The sequence below is a fragment of the Sminthopsis crassicaudata genome, chromosome 1, assembly GCF_048593235.1.
Source record: "Sminthopsis crassicaudata isolate SCR6 chromosome 1, ASM4859323v1, whole genome shotgun sequence".
NCBI lineage: Eukaryota > Metazoa > Chordata > Mammalia > Dasyuromorphia > Dasyuridae > Sminthopsis > Sminthopsis crassicaudata.
This window is the reverse complement of record NC_133617.1, coordinates 199,841,800-199,865,541: the sequence shown is the minus strand read 5'-3', so window position 1 is coordinate 199,865,541 and position 23,742 is coordinate 199,841,800. Positions and strand designations below refer to the sequence as shown.

At 32.6% G+C, this 23,742-nt stretch overlaps 1 protein-coding gene across 5 annotated transcripts in view; it reads right to left on the bottom strand.

Annotated features, from left to right (window-relative positions):
* The window catches only part of FBXO15 (F-box protein 15), a 113,157-nt gene that overhangs the window by 31,581 nt on the left and 57,834 nt on the right, over nucleotides 1–23,742 (bottom strand). For all 5 annotated transcript variants that reach the window (XM_074273931.1, XM_074273927.1, XM_074273921.1 and 2 more), the window contains 5 exons: nucleotides 18,815–19,057; nucleotides 10,040–10,249; nucleotides 4,978–5,104; nucleotides 1,749–1,831; nucleotides 770–915 (listed from right to left, as the gene is read on the bottom strand). In XM_074273931.1, coding sequence (XP_074130032.1) covers nucleotides 770–915; nucleotides 1,749–1,831; nucleotides 4,978–5,104; nucleotides 10,040–10,249; nucleotides 18,815–19,057 — 809 coding nt within the window. The remainder of the gene's footprint in view (nucleotides 1–769; nucleotides 916–1,748; nucleotides 1,832–4,977; nucleotides 5,105–10,039; nucleotides 10,250–18,814; nucleotides 19,058–23,742) is intronic.

Here is a 23,742-nt window from a genome sequence, read left to right as displayed (position 1 = left end):
AGGGCTGGTGCTCTATCCACTGTGCCACCTAGCTGCCCCCTTTTGCTCCCTATCTCAAGTTTCTTTCCCTTTCTCTTTATATGACTAAACTCAAGCTCAGCTATTGGCTTGGTTCAGATGTAATGAATAAGAAGAGACAGCACTAATCTCTTTTTATCCTATTTTATTTAAGTCCTATATTCTTTCCTCATCATTATGCTATATACACATCCACCAACAATTTGAAGAATTATAATTATTTTGCAAAACCCAGTTCTAGAGCCTAACCACATTATTAGGAAATACGCTGGCACTAAACATTGAGTATAATCAGCCCAAGCTTGGTAGGCTACAGAAGTATGTAGATCAAATGGGAAGAAGCACAGCCATTAGATGATGCTTCTTGCCAATATCCCTCTCCCCAGAATTTTGTAACCCTCCCTTATAAACAAGGAAATCAAGAGATAAGGGGAAGAAAGGTATTTGAACATAGTACAAGCATCAATGGGAAGATGAGAAAATGGGTGCCACATTGGGAACAGTTATGGTGCTAGAAAGAAGCAAAGAGAAATGCAGAAACAAGTAGCACATAATTTTGGAATATAAGATATATAGATTATAACTATGAATATGCATAGGGAAAAGTTGTCATAGAAGGGAAAAGGGAACACAAGTTAAGAGAAGTGGATAGCTTTTGAATAGGGCCTAAAAACTGCCAGTTATAACTTTGTCCACCAGACCCTCTTACTTCAAAAATGTGAAATAAAAATTAAAATTCAATCAACTTCACCTTTCCTGCTGAAGAGATTACGAAATGTACCACAAAGGTAGGAACTTCCACCACTGTGCATGTCAACATGGAGCTGATAACCATGTAGTCCATATTGTTGGTCAATGTCATCCAGAAAAGGAATGTGAGGCGGCAGCATATAAGGGCTTTAAAAAAAAATACACACGAACATGTAACTCAACAAACAATATCAAATGTCAAACACAAAAGTTCACATTGGGCCCTTAAGATTTAGGATTATATAATTTTATTTTTTAAAAAAACACACATACCCCATTCACTGCAACCACTATTAAAAAAAAAAAAAAAAAAAAAAAAAAAGGCTTCCTAATAATTCTCAACATTATATAACTAAATGAGGTTTAAAATGCTAACTCTTAGAAAACGTTTATTTCTCAAAACCACTGGAAGATATCAGTTCTAGAAACATAAAATATGCTTGGGTAAAGCCCACCCAGGGTGAATACATTTGAACCATGATGTTTAGAAATATACTCCCAGGATTCTTGACTGTCCAAAGGCAAATCTATCCCTTTCTTAGCATTCTAATCAGCAATAAAAGATTACCCTTCAGGCAGAAAAAAATGTGCCAAAGGTAATAACTCTTTTTCTGAAAACTAGGGAGAAAGATTGCAATTCAGAAAAATTAAACGATGTTCAATAAAGGGAATAAATTACAAATTTTTCCTAAAAAAGAAATCAAGAAAGTCCTCAGCAAGGAGGACTAAGAAAAGCAACAACTACTTGTTATAATGTTAGTTGTTTTTCCTTTAATCATCTGTAATCATGACACATTTTTAGTTCCAAACAAATAAAGGAAATGTGCTTATGAATAATCTAGTAACTTTAGCAGCAACATGCCACTAGGCTGTGCCAACTGATTGAAGATCTATGGTAACTTAGCATAACTTGATTTGAAACTCTAATTCTCTTTCACATTTACTCTACAAAACGTGAAAAACAAGAATTCAGTACGTACACAGTGGCTGAGCCTAAAGTGCTTCTCTCCACCAGTAGATGAAAATGAAGGTTCGCCATAACAAAAGCCATTTCCTTCTCTTTCTGGAAAGTTAATTACAAAGAATACATTTTTCACCCAGACTACTTTAATTTTTTATGAGGTCTTCTTAAAGAAAATGGCATATAAATCTTGCCAATAAATGATGCGTCATCCTACTACAAGATTGGTACAATGTTTGTATATTATTACTGCTAATATAGAATTACTATTTAATAAGACTAATATAGTATACTAACAGGAAAGCCACAATTCACACAAACACTTATTATAAGTAATACTTATAAAGACTTAACATAAAGCATCCTGGCACTTATGAAGGACAAGATACTTCAAATGTGTGTATGTGTACGTGCGTGTCCTTAATTATTATTTTTTACAAAGCGAAAAAGAAATCTAAAAATAATATAACTTTAACATGAATAGTTAATTGCCTCTATAATTATCATGACTAATAATGTAATTCCTTAACACCTTCATCTACTCTCATGGTTTCAATTATCACTTCCATGCAGATGATTCCAACAACATAATCAACCTCAATCTCTTCCCTGAGTTCCACTACTATACTTCCAACTGTATGATAGATATCTCTGCTTAAATATCAAATCAGAACTTCAAACACAGTCTGTGTTTTCTCCCAAAAAAAACTTTCTCCTCCCACTTCCTGTTCCTGTTAAAAACAACATTAACATCCAAGCTACCCAGGCTCAAGAGCCTTGAAAATATCTTTACTCCTCCCCTTCTCAATATATATAATCAGTTGTCAATAGCTATCAATTCTACTTTCATATCTCTTGCATCCCTCCGTACCTATCTACTCAATGTACAACCTAAATTCAAAGTCTCATTACATCTTGCTTTAGATTGGTTTAAAAAATTTAGTCTTCCCTGACTCTTATGCTTTTCAAAATATCCTAAACATTGCTGACAAAATAATCACTGTTCAGAAGTGAGTCTATCAATCTACATTTACAGCTTTACTTCTCATTACTTTCTTTTGCCCTCTAAATTTCAGCCAAACTGGACTAACAGCTTCTCAATCTATTCCTATCTTTTCCTTTATCTCTGCATACAAGCACAGAACTCATGATTTATGGGTAGCCTCTCCATTTCTCTTAACCTATTAAAATTCTTCTCTCCCTTTAAAGTTGAATTCTGCCAACATTCCTTTAATTAAGCCTTTCTCAATTGTTCTAGCTCAAAGTGATTTTCTCCTTCCTCAAATTTCCCATAGCACTCATATGGAATAATCTTTTGCTCCTATCAGATTGTATTTTGTAATATATTTATTCTTGAAAATGTTTTGTCCCCACCTCTCTACATTTTGCTCTTATCAGATTGTATTTTGTAATATATTTATTCTTGAACATGTTTTGTCCCCACCTCTCTACCCCGGCATTAATCTATAAATCCACTGAGAATCAGAACAATGCTGTATCCCCAGGACCTAGAACAGTACCTTACATATGATAGCCATTTAATAAATGTCTGGAGATTGAACTAAATTTCTAAAAATCACCTCTATAGAATAACCTGAAGGAAACTAAATAAGAGACAAAAGGAAAAAAGATAAGAAACACATAATTTAAATCCACAGAACAAGGAAAGGAGTAATAAAAATCACATGAGACATGATTTTTCATAATATCCCCCACCCCAAAACCCCATCTCTTTTAGACATTATTCCCAGAATAAAAATGGTAGCATAAAATCCTAAATAAACCACTGTGGATAAAGCCTTATCAACCAATTAATCAGACTTACAATGGTTTGACCTAAGTATGGAAATATAAGACTATACTTCAAGTTGTGGTTTCTTTACTCAAAAAGTCTATAAACTCTATAAAGGACAGCCGGCAACCAACTAGCACCACTGAAAAGCAAGAAACTAACCTAAGTGGGAAAGGACAAATGGTCAAATTCTCTTCTAAAATGGTAAATTATGTTCAGCGTCCTATCCAGTCAATCAACAACATTCAATGACAGCTTGCTATATGAAAAGCCCCACAATAGGCATTTTGAGTGAGTAAGCAGAGGAAGAGCATAAAAGAAGCAAAAGACATGCTTCTGAGCTTCATAAAACTTGATATCTAGATAGAAAATAGAACACACATGGATAAAACAACAGAAGAGCACATGAACTAAGCAGCATATCAACAGATGCAACATAAGAGTAATAAAGAATAAATAGGTGCTGAGGAAGTAACTAACTGGAGAAGTTAACGGGGAAGAAGTGACAATCATGCAATTTCCTAATAGAAGTGAGTTCTGATCAAGTTTTTAAGGAAAGGTTGCAGAATGAGGGGATGAGTATATCTGAGGCAATAAGGATACACTTAAAGCAAGTTACAGGGTAGTGTAGGAGAAATGGAAGGATATTTGCTTAAATGGAGAAATCTACACAGAGCATTTTATATACAAAATTAGGTGGGAAGATGATGAACAAAAGGAACAGAGATGGTGGCAAACCTTTAAATACCAAGGTAAAGAGTTTGATTTTGATATGAGAGTCACTGTGAAATCCTAATCAGATTTGGGGAAAATCAAGGAAGTGACATGATCCTTCACTTAAAATTATCTTATTAATTATATGTAAAAATGGATTCAAATAGGGAATGATGAGAGGCAGAGGAAAAAATCAGGGAGTTGGCATATTAATCCATCAAGAAAAGTATGATGGATCATGGTGAATTTTGATGGAAAGTAATGACTGTAGAACTGAAAAGGAATGAGAAAATTCAAGACATTATAAAGAAGGAATCAGCATAACTTAGTGATATATTAGGTATAAGGGACAAAAGAAAGTAAAGAGACAAAAATGTTTTGAATCTAAAGAATGAAGGAAAAAAATGATGTTATATCTATATCTATATTCTGTTATATCTGAAGGTTAAAAAATTTTCAACATATGTTGAAAACATGTGCCAGTGCTTTTTAATGTCCTCATGATCACTAGAAACTGAAGAAGTCAAAGCCCTACAGCTAGAAATGTGGACTGTGATTAATAGTTAAATAAAAATTTGAGAATAAAGAAAAACTCATTATAGCAATGAGTATAGTATAGTGTGATAATATAAGCCTTTTCATAAAACCTAATATTGGTATGTTATAAGTAGCAAATGCAAAACCAATCTTTTCACACAGAAGTAAAGTGAACTCTACTATACAAAAAGGATTTCAATCTTACCTTCCATAGACCAACTAGAAGCCCTGGGTTTAAGCAGAAGGTCCGAATAAGTCTGTCAGAGCCAATCGAAGTGGATTTAGTTAGGTTAGTCAGATTGTACTCAGCAACTAGGGAACGCCTTCGAGGTCTTTGAACATCAATGCCAACCCGAGGAAAGACAGAATTGAGTTTTAGTATTATTGGAATTTATGTCAAGTAAGACGATATTTTAAAAAATCTACTTTTACAATAGATTGACAACACTGAGGAAGGGAAAATAAATCTAATTTTTGTAGACAAATAGGAAAATATCAGCCCATCAATTAATTTCATTTCACTTCTTATTTAAATTGTCTTCTCTCCTACTTTCTCTGCAAATCAATGTCTTAGTCAAAAGATAATAAGGAAGACAAAGGTATCTTCTCTCTTTCCTTTAATAAAACATTTCATAAATGATGCTGTCCAAATGGAGGAAAAATAATAAGTCTAAATTGATTTAAAATTCATATCTAGAAACAAAAATAAAGCTCAAATTTATAGAATATTTTATAATTAACAAAAGGTTTTCCTTGAATATTCTTAGTCCAACGATTATCCTTATTTTCATCTGAGGAAACAGACGATAACATTAAATGACTTGCCCAGGATAATACTTCTTAAGTGTAAGAGCCAAAATTTCAAACCATGTTTATCTTGCCCATTATTCTTTGTACTATATTATCTTGCTCTTCAATAAAATAAATTGGTTGTCTAAAAAGTCAGACTATTGTTGAACTGAAAAAGCCTTCAAAATTCACTATTAATATAGAATTTACAAATGTTAACTTGATAATACTAAAAACAAATTACAAAAAGAAAACTTGTTTTTAAATTTTCATACAAGGAGACATTGTAGATTTTTTTTGATTGGGAGTAAATATTATAAATAGCATAAAGTAGAAATTTTGAAAAAAGTTAAATAACAGATTTTAAAATAAACTTTAACAATAAAATATATTTTATACAGTACTATCATCTAATCATCCTTAGCAAACAACAAAACCTTTTTTAAAAGATTTCTTCTAAATATTGTTTTGGACATTAGAGTTCAGGGGCCAATTCTAAAGGCCTTATTATTTGCTATATAGCTGACCCCTAAGTGCAATCTCTATATGAAAAGGGTAACTGAAAATTCTCTACTAATGTATCAAGACATTTTAATATATTGTAAAACAAAGTAGAAAGATCACTGGCCTTCGAATTAGGTGACCTGGATTAGTATTCTGGCTCTGACATTTAAAAATTTTATGACTACAGGCAAGCAGTTTAGCCTTGGTTTGTTCATCCATAAAATTAAGATTACATCCTACTATCTACCTCACAGAGATACTATGAAGAAAATGTTTTGTAAATATTAAAGTGCTTTATAAATGTGAGGTAGAAATATACCTATGTGAACTTGGAAAAGTAACTAGGCTCGTTTCTTCACATGTAAAATGATAAGACTATATGGCCTCTCACGATCCCTTTCTAGACATAAACCTATAATCCCACTATTATACACATTGAAGACATATCCTTTTACTGTGCTTCCCCAAATCTCATACTACATATCTCTCTCCCTATTTCATGAAACTCTACCTATAAATTATCAACTATTATTATAATTATTACAAGCTCATATTTATGGTTTTCACCTTCTAGCAGACAAAACTGGACTGCTCCTATTTAAATGCATTTGCTCATGTATTTCCCTAAACTTGAAATGTCCTCCACACTTGCTCAATTTAAAGCATAATTCAAATGCTGCCTCCCCTAGGAAGTCTAACTTTATCCTCCCTATCCAGAATCAAGCATATATTTTCATACTGTACATATGTACTACTTATATTTTTCTAGCAAACAGTAAGTCTTATAAGGATAAGTTACTTACTTCATCTAAAATTTTCTCACCCAAATCTGAGGACAGAACACAGCAGAGGCATAATAAATGTTCATTTCATTTTATTCTGTTCCATTGTCCTAAACTACCTGATCCTTAATTTTTGAAAGTGACAAGTTAACCAAGAGGACAAGAATTAAGGCTGGTTAGTCTAATGGTACCCGCACATGCAAAACAGACATTTCTATACCTGTTAATTCAGCAAAAGCATATTCCATGTGATTATAGGAGACAAAGACAGCTTTAGAGTGCAAAATGGGAGTGGGGAGGAAAGGGAGATAGGATAAGAATAACTTTATAATAGTCTCCATAACACATGGGTATTTTGTTTTGTCTTAAAATTGCTTATGTTTCAGTGAAGGCTAAAATCCTCAGGTATAAAAAAAACACACAAAGAAGGTACCAATTTTCAAATTTTGAATAGAGGTTTGATGAAGAATTTCATGGATATACATCCATATATATATATATATCTCCTCTCTCTCCTCTCTCTCTCTCTCCTTTTTTGTTAGGTGACCAGATGAACGTGGATCATACTTCCTTGTCTGATACAAAATTTATATACCCTGAGCGGGAAAAGATTGGAGAATTCAAGAGAATAAAGCTTTGCCTTTTTAAAGAAACACCACTTAATCAGCCTTGTATTCAAAAGCAACAATGGGTATATGTAACCAAACATTTCCCCAAAAATCTAGGGCAATATAAGGCAAAGTACTTAAGCTTCATTATATTAGCAATTTAAGAAAATTCAAAAGTGTGAGGAGAAATGCAAATCATGCCAAAATGGAGTTTTGATTTATAAATCTTCAAGTAGTTATAAAGTAAGAAAAGAGGGAGGTCACAATAATTTCTCCCTTGTTATGCTAATCTATTACAATATTCCTACTCCTTTCTAATGAAAGCATTTATATCTGCAATAAAAATGTCTAACAAAGCAAATACATGAAGAATGTTTTTACTGTATATTTACTATAATTTATAAAGTACTACCTAAAATCCATTGAGATTCAATGGAAATAAATTACAGCCAATAAGTTTCCCGAATAATATCTACCATTTGTTATTATCTAACATCTATCATCATGCATATTATGATAATCTTTAGATAAGCAGTGGCTTTTACCTAGCTTTCCAGCTCAATGCAAAACAATATCTGCTTCAGTTAAATTTCATTTATTCATTTTTAATTAATGTCTGCACTTTAGACCTAAAACTTGTAAACAATATGCTATGTGTTCTCAAGTGATACAATGTTTTTTGCATCTAAAGAAAATGATACAAAAGGCACTCTCCAGAAATGGCTACATACATTATAAAGCTACATGCTCTGTTAATAGGCTAATTGCATTAGGCATGATAATTAACAGAAGTCACATAAATTACTCACTCAAACAAAAACATCACCAAAAATATACTTCAAGTCTTCATTAAAATAAAAGTTTTCCTGCCTACTTCCAGAAGAGTATGTATGGACACATAAAGAAAAAGAACAATTTATCTAAAAGTACCCTGCACCTGAACAAACTCAATTCAATAAAAGCAAGAATCAGTACCACCACTTAATAAGTGTCTATTATATGCCAAATGCCATGGCTAGACTGTAGAACAAAACAAAACAGAATGTTCCACTTAGGTTTGTGTTCACTAAAATTTAATCCCATTCTTTAGTGATGGCATTATAAAACCCAAAGAAGTAACAATATTTCCCAACAAAAGAATAATGATGTTCTCCATTTTTCAAAAAAAAAAAAAAAAAAAAAAAAGTCAATTTTGAAAAGAAAAAAAAAAGTTCTGAAGGCTGTTGAAAAGAGAAAGGATACTGATAGTGAAATTAAAACTTTTTAAGGTATAAAATAACTCACTATCACATAATCAAATTCATAGCTATGAGTGATCTTAGAAAATATAAGACATGAATTAGTTTTGGGAGGAATATGTACATGAATGTGGATTCAAGTAGACCTGGATTCAAACCTCATGAGAAACTTTTATAATTTTGTGACCTTAGGTAGTAAGTCTTTTAACCTCTTAGCCTTAGTTTCTTCAAGTGCATAATGGAGATGTCACCTGTCACACAGGACTTTGATGAGCATCAAATGAGGTAATCCACGTAAAGTGCTTTGAAAAAACTTACAATACTAAACAAATTTTAGCAGTAGTTATTCCCATCATTTAAAAAAAAAATCAGAATAATGAAGTAGAGACTTAGATGGCCTCAGAATCAGCATGTCCTGGCCTCAAAATCCATTTATGACATGGACCACTCATGTAACTTTTCAAGGCCTCCGGACAACTTTCTGAAACTATAAATTATACAAAAGGTGCAAATGTGTGTTGGTGGAGGCAGTCTTCTCGTCTATAAGTTCTCTACAGCTATGAAAGCAAAGGTCCAGCCTCTTTCAATAGCATTATTAGAAAAGTAGTCATGTGGTTTGAGATGAAGCAGTTACATATTTTATATTCCACTTTTATAAAAGACAAAATAGCAAAAAAAAAAAGTTGATAGAATTTATTCAACCTATCACTTGTTTTGTTTGAATCACAGGGCCAGTGAAGTCAAAGTACTACACAATTACAATAAAATGTAACAACTTCTAATGATGACACTGAATCATTATGTAAAGGTTAAGTTGTGTTTCTTAACCTTTAAGGATGAAAAAAAAGCACATATCAAGCACCTGCAGGCCCTGTGTTAAGTAAGCTATTATCTTATTTGATCCTCAAAAATAGTCCTAGCAGGTAGGTGCTATTATTATCCTTATTTCACAATTGAGGAACCTAAGGAAATAGAAGTTAAATCATTTGCCATGGATCACAGAGTTATTAAGTATGAGGACAAATTTGAATTCAGGTCCTGATTTCAGGCTCAGCACTCTACCTTTTTACAGTAAGTACAACAGAATGTAGTGAAGAGTACCATACAAAAGTAGACCCAAAAAGTTTAAAGATTCCATTATTTAGAGCATGACATTTTAGACAACTAAGATACTATTATATACATAACTATACAATGACACCATTTATTTCTCCTGTAGCAATGATCTGGAAGTGAGTTTTCAGATCCAATATTTATACTTTATAGTTCTTAGAAAAGTTAACATCAACCAACTTTCACTAACAAGTTTTTCTAATCTAACAATAATGAACCTGGATGAAACTTACCCATTTTTGGTGGGGACCTTATAGCGGTCCAAAAACACTGGTGTCACACCACATAAATCTAATGTTGCCAGCTTGTCTATACGTGGCCAATTATTCCCATGCCAAACAACTGTGACAGATGTGTCATTCACAGAAAACTCAGCTTGCTCCATGATGTACTCTTTCCCATTTTTCTCCTTCAACACAATCACCCAACTCAAACCAGATACTCTATTTGGGGAGAAAATGTAGTTAAAGACCTTGAATTTATTTTTTAGAAGATATAAATTTTGTATTTCGGAGTTCAAATAAAATTGAATCCTATAAACAATGAATCATATTTAAAGATCTTGTTTTTTTCTATTTTTTCTCAATTACATGTAAAAAAAATTAACATACAATTAAAATAAAAAATTCAAGTTTCAAATTTTCTCCCTCCCATTCTCTCCATTCCTTGCAAGACAGCAAACAATTTCACATAGATTATACATGTGCAGTCATACAAACGATTAAGGACAGAGGGAGGGAAGTAAGAAAGGAAGGAGAGAAAGATGGAAAAAGGAAGGAAAAACTGCAATCAGAATCCATTAGTTTTTTCCTCTGGAGGCAGATAGAATTTTCCAACAGGAGTCCTTTAGAATTGTCTTGGGTCATTGTATTGCTGAGAATAGCTAAGTCATTCATGCCTGAGCAACATACAGTATTGCTTTTACTGGGTAGAATGTTTTCCTGTTTCTGTTCATTGCACCGTGCATTATCAGTTCATGTAAGATTTCCCAGGGTTTTCTGAAACTAGCCTGTTCCTCATTTCTTACAGCATAATAATACTCCATCACAATCATAAATCACAACTTGTTCAGCCATTTCCCAATTGATGGACATTACCTCAATTTTCAATTCTTTACCACCACAGAAAGAGTTACTACAAATATTTTTGAACATATAGGTTCTTTTCCTTTTGCTTTGATCTCTTTGGGATATGGACAAATAGTATTTTCAGCCAAAGGGTATGAAATGCTCTTAAGGCATAACTTTAAATTGCTCTCTAGAACAGCTAGATCAGTTCACAATTCCACCAAGACTACATTAATGTTCTGATTATTCAACATTCCCCTACATCATCTGTCATTTTCCTTTTCTGTTATATTAGCCATTCCATTAAATATGAGGTAGCACTTCAAAATTGCTTTAATTTGTATTTCTCTAATCAATAGTGCCAGACCACTTTTTCATATGACTATACTTTTCATTTCATCTTCTGTTCATATCCTTTTACTATCAATTGGGGAATGATTTGTCTCATAAATCAGTTATCCATGTTTGAGAAATAAAAGTCTTCATTAGAGAAACCTGCTTTAAATATTTGCCCAGTTACCTGCTTTCCTCCTTATCTTAATAGCATTGATTTTCTCTGTCCAAAAACTTTCAAATTTACTATAATCAAAATTATTCATTTACATCCCATAATGGTATGTATCTCATTTGATTTTAAATTCTTCCCTTATCTGTAGACCTGAAAAGGTAAACTTTTTTGTACTAATCTAATTTTCTTATATCACTCTGTCACATACCCATTTTGACCTTTTCTTGCTGCACGATGAGAAATGCTGGGTCTATTCCTTTTTGTTGTTGTTGTCAAGTCATTTTCAGGCATTTCTGACTCTTTATGACTACCATTTGGGATTTCTTGGCAAGATACTGAAGTCGTTTACCATTCCTTCTCCAGATCATTTTCCATATGAAGAACTGAGGCAAACGAGTAACATGCCCAGGTTAACCAGCAATAAGTGTCTTAAGCCAGATTTGAACTCAGGAAAATGGATGCTTCAGATTCCCTGGTCTATTCTTAGTGTCTGCCAAACTGCTTTCCCATTTTCCCCAGAAATTAAGAGTTTGGATCTTTGTGTTCTCTAAGTATACCATTATCTCATCTGCCAAGACTCACAGTTTTGTTTCTTCATTGCCTATTCTAATTCCTTAAATTCCTTTTTCTTTTCCTATTGCTACAAATAGCATTTAAATGCAATACTAAATAAACAGTGGTAATAAAGGACATCCTTGCTTCACCCTGATCATAATAGAAAAGCTTCAGATTTATCTCCATTATAGTTAATGCTTGCTGATGACTTTAGACATATACTACTTATCATTTTAAGGAAAGTTTCATTTATTCCTCTATTCTCTAGTTTTTCTAACATGAATTAATGTTGTATTTTATCCAAAGCTTTTTCTTCTCCTATTGAGATAATTATATGGTTTTTGCTGGGTTTGTTATTGAACCAGTCTTACATTGCTGGTCTAAGTCCCACTTGGTCATATTTATATCACTCTGGTGATATATTGCTCTAATCTTCCTGCTAGCATTTTATTTAAACTTTTTGCATCAATATTCATTAGAGAAATTGGTCGATAGCATTTTCTTTGTTTTTACTCTTCCTGGTTTGAGTATCAACATCATATTTGTGTCCTAAAAGAAATTTGGAGCGATTTTCCTCAATAATCTACAGAGTATTGGAATTACCTGTTCTTGAAATGTTTGGTAGAGTTCACATATAAATCCATCTGGTCTTGGGGATTGTTTCTTAGGTAATTCAATGATGATTTATTTAATTTCTTTTTCTAAAATACTGTTATTCAGTATTCTTCTTTCATTTATTAACAGAAGTATTTCTTCTGTTAATCTGAAAAATTTATATTTGTATGAATAGTCATTTCATTCAGATTGTTATATTTATTGGCATATAATTGGGAAAAATAGATCCTAATAATCGGCTTAAATTTTCTTTCCAGTGGTGGTAAATTACTCTTCATTTTTAATATTGGTAATTTGGAGTTTTTTCCTAATCAAAGTAACTAATAGATTATCTATCTTATTGGTATTTTTCATAAAACTAGATAATTTTTTAGTTCAATCATTTTCTTGCTGTCTCTTATATTTGAGTTCCAAACTGTTAATCCTTCCTTCTTTCCCAATAGAGCACTAGAGAAAGTCAACATTTGACACATATTTATGAAAGTATGTAATATGTAGTTCCATATATCAGTTCTTTCTCAGAGCATGAATAGCATCTTTCTTCATAGGTCTTTTATAGTTGGCTTGAATATTCACAGAACATATCTCAATCATTCATATTTACTCATTGAACAATATTGTTGTTACTGTAGGAAAAAAATTCTCTTAGTTCTATTCATTTCACTGCAAATCTCCCCATATTTTTTTCTCAAATCAAACTACTCATAGTTTTTACAGCACAGTAGTTTCCATCATAATCAAATACCACAATTTATTTACCTGATCCCCAATTGAAGAGAACCCCACTCAATTTCCAGTTCTTTATCACAAAAAAGAGTGCTGGTATAATAAATATTTTAGAATATATAACTTCGGTTTTTGTTTTTCCTTTTCCCCCTTATTACCTTGGGAGACAGACTTAACAATGGTATTTCTGGGTCAAAGGGTATGCACAGTTTTATAATTCCTTGGGTCTAATTCCATATTGTTCTCCAAAATGGTTAAAGCAATTCACAGTTTCATCAACAGTATATTAGTGTATTAGTGTCCCAGTTTTTCCATATCCCATCCCTTCCCAATCTAATCAGTTTAAGATGATATCTCAAGGTTATTTTAATTTGTATTTCTCTAATCAATAGTGAGTTAGAGTATTTTTATAAATAATTATATATAACTTTGAATCTTTCTTCCACAAACAGCCTGAATTTTCATATCCCTTGACCATTTATGAATTAGGCAATGATTTATTTTCCTTTATCCAACAATCAACAACAAAAAATATCCCCCAATTTTCTCCTTTCCTTGTAATCTTGACTACTTTGATTTTATCTGTACAAAAAAATGTATTTTAATGTAATCAAAATTATTCACAATGCTATCTCAGTTATCAGAAATTCTTATATTTATCAATCTGAAAGGCAATATGTTCTATATTTTTCTAACTTACTTAGGATATATATATATGTATATATATATATATATATTTTTTTTTTAATGTCTAGCTCATATATCCTGTGTGACCTTATCTTGGTAATGTGCCATACATATACCTGATTTCTGCCAGACTGTCTTTTAGTTTTCCCAACAATGTTTACCAAAAAGTGAATGTTTATACAAAAGTTTAAACATTTACATTTATCAAACGTAAGGTTGTATAATCATTTACTGCTGCATATTGTATAACTACTCTATCCATCATCCTATTTCTTAACCAGTACCAGATAATTTTGAAAATTACAACATTATAATACAGTTTAAGATCTGGCACTATTAGATCTCTTTTCTTTTTTCTCCAATAATTCCTTTGATATTCTTGACCATCTGTTCTTCCAAATTAACTTTTCTACTATTTTTCAGGCCAATAAAATAATTTCTTGGTAATTTAATTTAGATTAATATTTTGGCTGCATCCCATAAATTTATGTTGCCTCAATGTCATCATTATCTTTAATGAAATTATTTCTATGATGGAATTTATTACCCATCCATTCTTTAGATTACTTAGCTACCAATTAATTTTAACCTGTTTCTACAACCCTTTTTAAACTTATTTTTTATTGAAAAGAATGCATTTCTACATTTGTTTATGAAGTTTTTATATCACAATACAAAGTTAATTTTTGTAAAAGTGTCATGTACAATTGAAAAGAAAAGTACACTCCTTTGTATTCCTATTCAATTTTCTCCAGAGGAATATTATAACTTTCCTAAAATCTATTCATCTTATTTTTTGTTCTTATTTTATGGTTAAATAGTTCAAAAAGGGGAAAGCTAAAGTCTTTCATTAGTATAATTGTACTATTTCCTTCTTTAAGTCATTTAATTTTTCCTTTAAAAATTTGGATGCTACAGCATATATATTTAGTATTTGTATTATTCCATCATATATGTTATCTTTTAGCAAAATGTAGTTTTCCCTGCTTATATATATTTTAATTAATCTGTTTTGGCTTTTGCTTTGTTTCAAACAATTGCTTTCTTCTATTTTTTTTTTTTAAATCTCAGCTAAAACATAATTGATTCTACTCTAGTTCCTATTTATATTTTATCTCTGTTTCAAGTGTGATTCTTGTAAACACCACATAATATGGTTTTTACTATATTCTGCTATCTACTTCCATTTTATAAGTTAATTCATCCCATTTACATTTGCAGTTATGATTACTAACTCTGAATCTCTATCCATCCTATTTTTCTTGTTTATTTTCTTCTATTTTTATTGTCTTTCTTCAAGTCTATTTTGTTTCTAATCACTGCCTCCCATAATCCGTTCTCCCTTCTATCAAGTTTCCCCCTTCTCTTATTCCCTTCCCCTCTTACTTCTCTGCTAGTTAAAATAAATTTCTATAGCCAACTGCATGTATATATTATTCCCTCTTTCAGCCAATTTTGATGAATAAGACTCAAGCATTGTCCACAGCCACTAGCACTTCCCTATCTTCTCTATACTATAAAAGTTTTCTCTTCACACTTTTTTATGTGAGAAAATTTCCCCCATTCTACCTCTCCCACACTTATTCCAGTGCATCTTCTTTTCTCACACCTTAATTATATCTTTTTTAAGTCATCCCATCATAATCAACTAACATCTATCTCCTCTACCTATATAAACTCCTCCTGATCTAAAAATGAAAAAGTTCTTGAAAGTTACATGTCTCATTTCCCATATATTTAATATTCCTCTTTCATTTTTACTTTTTTATGCTTCTCTAGAGTCTTATATTTGAAAGTCAATTTTTCTGTTCAGGGGCAGGCTTTTCATGAGGAATGTTTGAAAGCCTTCTATTTTATTAAATATCCCTTTTTCCCCTGAAGGAATATATTAAATTTTCTTGGGTTGATAATTATTGGTTATAATCCCAGCTCCTTTATCTTCCACAATATCATATTCTAAGCCATTTAATCCTTTAATGTAGAAGCTGCTAAATCTTGTGTTATCCTGACTACGGCTCCAAAGTATTTGTATTCCTTCTTTCTGACTTCTTATAGTATTATCTTGACCTGGAAGCTATAGAATTTGTCTATGATATCGCTAACAGTTTTCATTTTAATCTCTCAGGAACTGATAGTTTCTTTTGATTTCTATTTTTCCTCTAATTCTAGATTATTAGGGCAGTTTTCCTTGATAATTAATTGAAAAAGGATGTCTACAAACTTTTTTAAAATTTTAATTATGGATTTCAGGTAATCCATTAATTCTTAAATTCTCTCCTTGATCTATTTTCCAGGTTGTTCTGCTGATAAGATTTTCTCATTCTTTTGATTTTATTTTATTGTCTCTTAATGTCAATGGAGTCATCAACTTCCACTTGCCTATTTACAATTTTTAATGGAATTATTTCTTCATTGAAGATTTGAAACTTTTTTTTTTCCTCTGAGGCTGGGGTTAAGTGACTTGCCCAGGGTCACACAGCTAGGAAGTGTTAAGCGTCTGAGACCAAATTTGAACTCGGGTCCTCCTGAATTCAGGGCTGGTGCTCTATCCACTGTACCACCTACCTGCCCCTGAAACTCTTTCTTTTTGGCCTCTACTTTTTGAGTTCTTCTCTTCAGTGCATTTCTGAGCTTTAATCATTTTGTCAATTCTGTTTTCAAGGGAGTTGTCTTCTGGGTTTGTCTTTTTTAGGGAGGGAGGGATGTGCCTCTTTTATCAAACTGTTAATTCTCTTTTTCTAATTTTCTTGCATTATTCTCATTCCTTTTCCCAACTTTTCCTCTACTATTTGGTTTTTTAAATTTCTTTGGGCTTTTCCAGAAATTCTTATTGGACTTGTGTCCAGATCACATTTTTCTTTGAAGGATTTGCTCACATCTGTTACATCTTGTCTTTTTCTAAATTTGTGCCTCATTCTTCCCAATTTCCAAAGTAACTTTATATGGTCAGGTTTGTTTTTTTTTTTTTTTCTATGCTTATTTTTTTCCAGTCTAGTATTTAAATTTTAACTTTATGTTCTATACCCAGGGAGGGGTCTTATTATCCTGTAGCAAGTCTGGAAAAATCTTGTTTCCAATAAGACTTAAAGATGGGGGGCAGCTATGGTGCAGTGCACAGAGCACCAACCCTGAAATCAGGAGAAGCTGAGTTCAAATTTGGGCTCAAACACTTAATATTTACTAGTTGTGTGACCTTGGGCAAGTCATGTAAATCCACTTTCCCCCCCCCACACACACACACACGCACATGGACAAGCACACTCAGAAAAATGAATAAGTTGCTTTACAGATGTTCCTTAGTATGTTCTAAGAGACAGTAAACTGGCCTAAGATGACATATTTGGCTTAAACAATTTTAAGCTTTTCATGTCATGGATTCCCTTTTGGCAGTCTGGTGAAGCCTATGTTTTTAAATATTAAAATAAATTATATGGGATTGTTAAAGAAACCAATAATATTGAAATGTAGATATCAAAATACAAAAAGTTCTAAGATCATAGATCAGGGATTTTCAAACTGCAGCCCGCTGAGGACATTTATGCGGCCCACCGGGTTATGGCAAATGGGCTGAGGGGCAGAGACAAGAGTGTGAGGATTTGTTTTTACTATAGTCTGGCCCTCCAACAGTCTGAGGGACAGTGAACTGGCCCTATATTAAAAAAGTTTGAGGACCACTGCCATAGATCCTTCCTCTGAAATCTATTCACAGATTCCTCTGAGGTCCATGAAACCCAGATTAAAAACCCCTGATAGAGACAGAATTAGAAATAATCAAGGACTAACTTTAGGCTCCTTACTATGAGTGCTTTATGTTCAAGGTAGGAATAATACCTGAACTCCTGCCCTCATTCAATTTAAGAAAATGTTTCTTTAAAGATACTGAGACTATCCTAAAGATTTAGTTTCCCAAGGAAACTATGGACTCAAGTTGCTTCCTTATCACCATGGCATAAAAAGTCAAGTTTCAGGACTCTTCCTGATGCTTGCTTGATAGACCATAATGAGTAACTCAGGCAAGAAAGCATTGCTCAAATGATTCAATGTGAGTTGACTTCAATATCCATCCTAGTTGAATATTCTTCTCTTGCTATGGCTAACTAAATCTTTTTTTTACTTTTAACTGACATATCAATGTCTCATTTGTTCTAATATCCAACTTATATTGTCAAAAATCTAGCCTGAGTCAGACCCAACCTGTAACACTGTGGTTATTTTTTTTTAAATATGTTCATAGAATTCTATAATTCTTCTACATCTTCTTCAGAGAAAGTGCTGTGGCTCTATGAGCAAAGCAGAATTTAATTAGCCTAGAAGAAATGCAAAATGCACAAAGTTGGAGAAGCCCAGAATGTTCATAAGGACTATTTGTATCCAACCTGTGGCAGAGCATATTGAATTTGTATTGGTCTGATCAGCCACATTGTAATTGTCAGATATACTGTAACTGGAATGAAATACAGGGTGTTCTTTACTTTACATGCATTTGTTACTTTCAATATTTGTATGGGATTTTGAGAGTTATCCACATCTATAGAAACCTATAAATATAAATTTCTCAGAATAAATTTGAGTGGGTAGAAGAAGCCAAAAATAGACATTGGAATTTTGGGACAGCATTCAAGATTAAATTCCAGTCCATTTCAACTCAAAAGTTTTGGGCATCCTGAGTCACAGGTTATATCTTAAAAGATCAATACTTTCCTAATATCTCTCCAAAACATAACATGCCAATATTAAACATTACCTGCCCTTACAAAGTACTTCACCAATCTCAAATCAATCATTAAACATTCACACTTACATCATGGGACAGGAAAAATGTGATTCTCACTCAGTAATTTGCTACTTACCTCAGGGCTTCTTTGGTTTTCACTGGCAGACCTGTATATGGATTTACAGGTTTTAGAAGCTGAGTTACAGCTGTTTTTCCAGCTGCTATTTGTTTCACAATATATTTTTTCTTCCAGTATCCAGTTTCTTTATCATGAAGTGATGTATGGCTCAAAGATACTGCTGTCTTCTCTACTGAATTCATTTCCCAGTTTGACCTCTTAGGTGAAAAAGAAGCGGAGTAGATTCTGAACCAAATAAAACTGGAGAAAATTAAGGAAAATAAATGATAAGTTCCCCTTTCCTATTAGTAGTGATAATCAATCAAGGACTAGTTGTCATATTCAAAGTGATTGTTGAGTCAAGAACAAACAAATTGAGTCATCTAGGATATTCATCAGGTCATAACTTTATAGCTAAAAAAGTTCAAACTCCTCATTTTGTAGTTAAGAAAACTAAGCCAAAGAGAAGTAATTTGCCCATGTCACACAAGCATAATAATGGAAAAGTCAGGATTTCAACTCAGTTCCTCTTATTACAAATCCAGCTTTCTTTCTATTAAATTCCAATTAAATCTTCCAATGAATGAGTAAGCATTCATTAAATAAAGCAATTACATACTCAAAATTTAAAAATACCTTTCCTCACATAGCTTACAATTAACAAGAGAAACATGGTCATATACAGATAGACAGACATACAGCTAGATAGATAAAAACACATACAAATGAAATTAAAAAGTAATCTTGTAAAGAAAAAGTAATACGTGGGGGTACCATGAAAGGCTTCATATAGTAGGTGACTGACATGAATCCTATAGATTGAAGTTGGAGGGAAAAAAGCCTCCATCATGGGAGAAAATCAGTATGAAGGCATAGAGATGAGAAATGACACAAGTAACAACCAGTTGAAAAGTATGACTAGACTGGAGAATATGAAGGGAAATATGTAAGTAAACTAGAAAAGCAGAAAGAGGTAACATTGTAAAGAGCTTAAAGTACCCAACACAAAAGTTTAGATTTGATCCTACAGAAAATATGTAGGCACTGGAACTTAGTAAGTAGAGTGGTGACATGCTCATCTTAGTAAAATCACAAGAGTAATTGTGTGGAATTGGACTAGGGAAGAGATTTGAAATCCCAGAACTAATAGGCAGCCCTGAATAATAGCTACAATATTTTTTAATTTTTTCTATTAATTTTGTAATTATAACATTTTTTGACAGTACATATGCATAGGTAATTTTTTACAACATTATCCCTTGTACTCTCCCTTCTGTTCCGAATTTTCCCCTCATTCCCTCCACCCCCCTCCCCTAGATGGCAGGCATTCCCATACATATTAAATATGTTATTGTATATTCTAGGTACAACATATATGTGCAGAACCGAATTTTTGTTGTTGTTTTGTTGTTGCAAAGGAAGCATTGGATTTGGAAGATAAAAATAACCTGGGAAAAAAAACAAAAAATGCAAACAGTTTACACTCATTTCCCAGTGTTCCTTCTGTAGGTGTAGCTAATTTCTGTCCATCATTGATCAATTAGAACTGGATTAGATCTTCTCTATGTTGAAGATATCCACTTCCATCAGAATACATCCTCATACAATATCATTGTTGAAGTGTATAATGATCTCCTAGTTCTGCTCATTTCACTCAGCATCAGTTGATGTAAGTCTCTTCCAAGCCTCTCTCTATTCCTCCTGCTGGTCATTTCTTACAGAACAATAATATTCCATAACATTCATATACCATAATTTACCCTACCATTCTCCAATTGATGGATATCCATTCATTTTCCAGTTTCTAGCCACTACAAAAAGGGCTGCCACAAACATTTTGGCACATACAGGTCCTTTTCCCTTCTTTAGTATTTCCTTGGGATATAAGCCCAGTAGTAGCACTGCTGGATCAAAGGGTATGCACCGTTTGATAACTTTTTGGGCATAATTCCAGATTGCTTTCCAGAATGGGTGGATTCTTTCACAACTCCACCAACAATGCATCTGTGTCTCAGTTTTCCCACATCCCCTCCAACATTCATCATTATTTGTTCCTGTCATCTTAGCCAATCTGACAGGTGTGTAGTGGTATCTCAGAGTTGTCTTAATTTGCATTTCTCTGATCAGTAGTGATTTGGAACACTCTTTCATATGAGTGAAAATAGTTTCAACTTCATCATCTGAAAATTGTCTGTTCATATCCTTTGACCATTTATCAATTGGAGAATGGCTTGATTTCTTATAAATTAGAGTCAATTCTCTGTAAATTTTCGAGATGAGGCCTTTATCAGAACCTTTAACTATAAAAATGTTTTCCCAATTTGTTACTTCCCTTCGAATCTTATTTGCATTAGTTTTGTTTGTACAAAAGCTTTTTAATTTGATGTAATCAAAATTTTCTATTTTGTGATCAATAATGATCTCTAGTTCTCCTTTGGTCATAAATTCCTTCCTCCTCCACAAATCTGAGAGGTAAACTATCCTATGTTCCTCTAATTTGTTTATGATCTCGTTCTTTATGCCTAAATCATGGACCCATTTTGATCTTATCTTAGTATGTGGTGTTAAGTGTGCCTAGTTTCTGCCATACTAATTTCCAGTTTTCCCAGCACTATTTGTCAAATAATGAATTCTTATCCCAAAAGTTGGGATCTTTGTGTTTGTCAAACACTAGATTTAATAGTTACAATATTGGATTCAAAGTCAGAACAAACAAAATTATATTTTCTGACACTAACTTCCCTGAGTTTCCAACAGCTTCTAAAATTTCTAAAATTTAGCCTACACAGGTGCAAGAAACTCTTACACTGATGAAACCATAGATCACAACCTAATTAAAGGCAAAAAAAAGTTAAAAGAAATTGAGACTCTGCATTAAAAAAAGAGTAGTAACTTCAATTTATAATTCAATGATGAATTCACAGAACCTCATTTTTCTTCGTAACAATGTTAGTCTTTTTATTAATAATATATTCTTAGCAATGGATTTTCCTACAATATATTGGGACAGAAATTAACACAATATTGAAGAAAAAAGAACTGCTGGTTTGTACGGAAGATATAAAGTAAAATAATAGGCTAACAACATCAAAAACAAAGAAAATATTCCTGGAGTGAGGGAAGGGATTACAGTTTTGGCTTTGTTCCTGGACTTTGAAGAAATTTTCTGTTTTTACTGAAAAGGGAAAATAGTTTAGACTATAAATATTTTTAAATGAAGCACAATATTTAAACATTGGAGGTACTTAATAAATGTTTAATTCAGTTGAATTATAAACCTGTTCATTTTTTCTGTAAAGAAATTCTCCAGCAATTTAAGCAACTCACTGTTATTTTAGAGTCTTTGAAAATTTCCTGCAGAACTAGGAATGTGAACGACTTCTCCATGACACTTTAACATATGTTTCAGAAGCAAGACTTGAAATCAAACTACAAAACTCATCCTCTATACTACATCATATTGCCTCTCTTCTCCCTTAAAATGATTTCTAATAGCTTCATCTTCCCCGACGTGGTTAAACTCTGGAGGATATCCATCAGGTCCTCTTGAATTTCATCATCCTGCAAGATTACATCAGCTCTAAAACTCAGACCTTCATAGTACTCATTACCCCAGGGGGTCTGCCCTTCCTTCTGACTAGAAAGGGGAGAAGGTGACTAGGGACTTGTCATGAGGAAATTCACTCAAATAATTCAGGCCAACTTCTTTTTTATAACAGAGAAGTTAAGTGAAGTCACTAAAGTCCATTAACAAGGAAGACTTGTATCCAGATCTTCTAGATCTTTAAGTCAATTCTCTATTCACCATTCCAAAGTACCTCTTTATGAAATAAAGACCAGAATTCGTAAAAATAATTCAAGGTAACTTGGAAAAGCAAAGTGTATGTGTGCATGTGTGTGTGTGCGCGCGCGCATGCTCAATCTGATGATGATAAAGGCACGTAAAAATTCAATTAAGAATACCAAATTACATTGCATAATACTTTAAAGTTTACTATGCTATAAAGTGCTGATTAAAGACAGTATCATTTTCATTTTTCAGATAAGGAAACTGAGGCTTAAAGAAATTAAGTGATCTGCCTATTGTTACTTTAACAAGCAAGCACCAAAGCCAGGATTAAAACTCAAGTTTCTTGGTTCCAAATCCAATGCTCCTTACACTATATTACGCTATTACTCAACATTTAGCAAATAGATTAATGTAATTTTCTAATTCATAGCTGTGCAAAGAAAATTTAAGATAAAGTATGACAAATGAATCTTTCTGTTATTATCATAATGTAAGCAAGGTTCCAATCTTAAGTATCACTTGAAGGTCAAAGGAAAAGACACCATACTAAAAAATAATTACCTAGGTGTTATAATCCCTTTTAAAAATCTTTTCCTTTGGGTTAGGTATTATTCTCCTCAAGCAGCACTCCTTTAAAATGCAAATAATCTAATATGAATTAATACATTAAAGTCAGCTTAGAGTGACTTTACTAATTTACCTTCTATCCTGAATGGAATGTCCAGGAATGTAAAAAGACAAGATATACCAGAGAAGCAGAGGAAAAGTTGGGGTGTGAAAAGTATGGAAAAACATGAAAAATGTTTTAAAATAAACCTCATTTACCTAGGCCTATAATTCCTACTATTAGATAATGCTAAACCTGATGAACATCTTGACTTCAAAAGTTCTGACTGAAGTAGGGTTAAAGCTGAACAGTGTTCCCATTAAGTTTGGTATTAAGCTTGGCCTCTCAAGAGTGACTGCCTAAGCAGGAGCAAACTAATCCCAGCTTGGAGAGAAGGAGAGGAGAGAAAGAAGGCAACTTTAAAAGAAAAAAAAAAGTTAAGTAAAAGTTTCTGTGTATGTGGATGGATATATCAATTGCTGCTGCACTTCCAGCTTGAATGAGATAGGAAGACCCAATTCAAAATAAGATAAATTTCATCTATTCCAC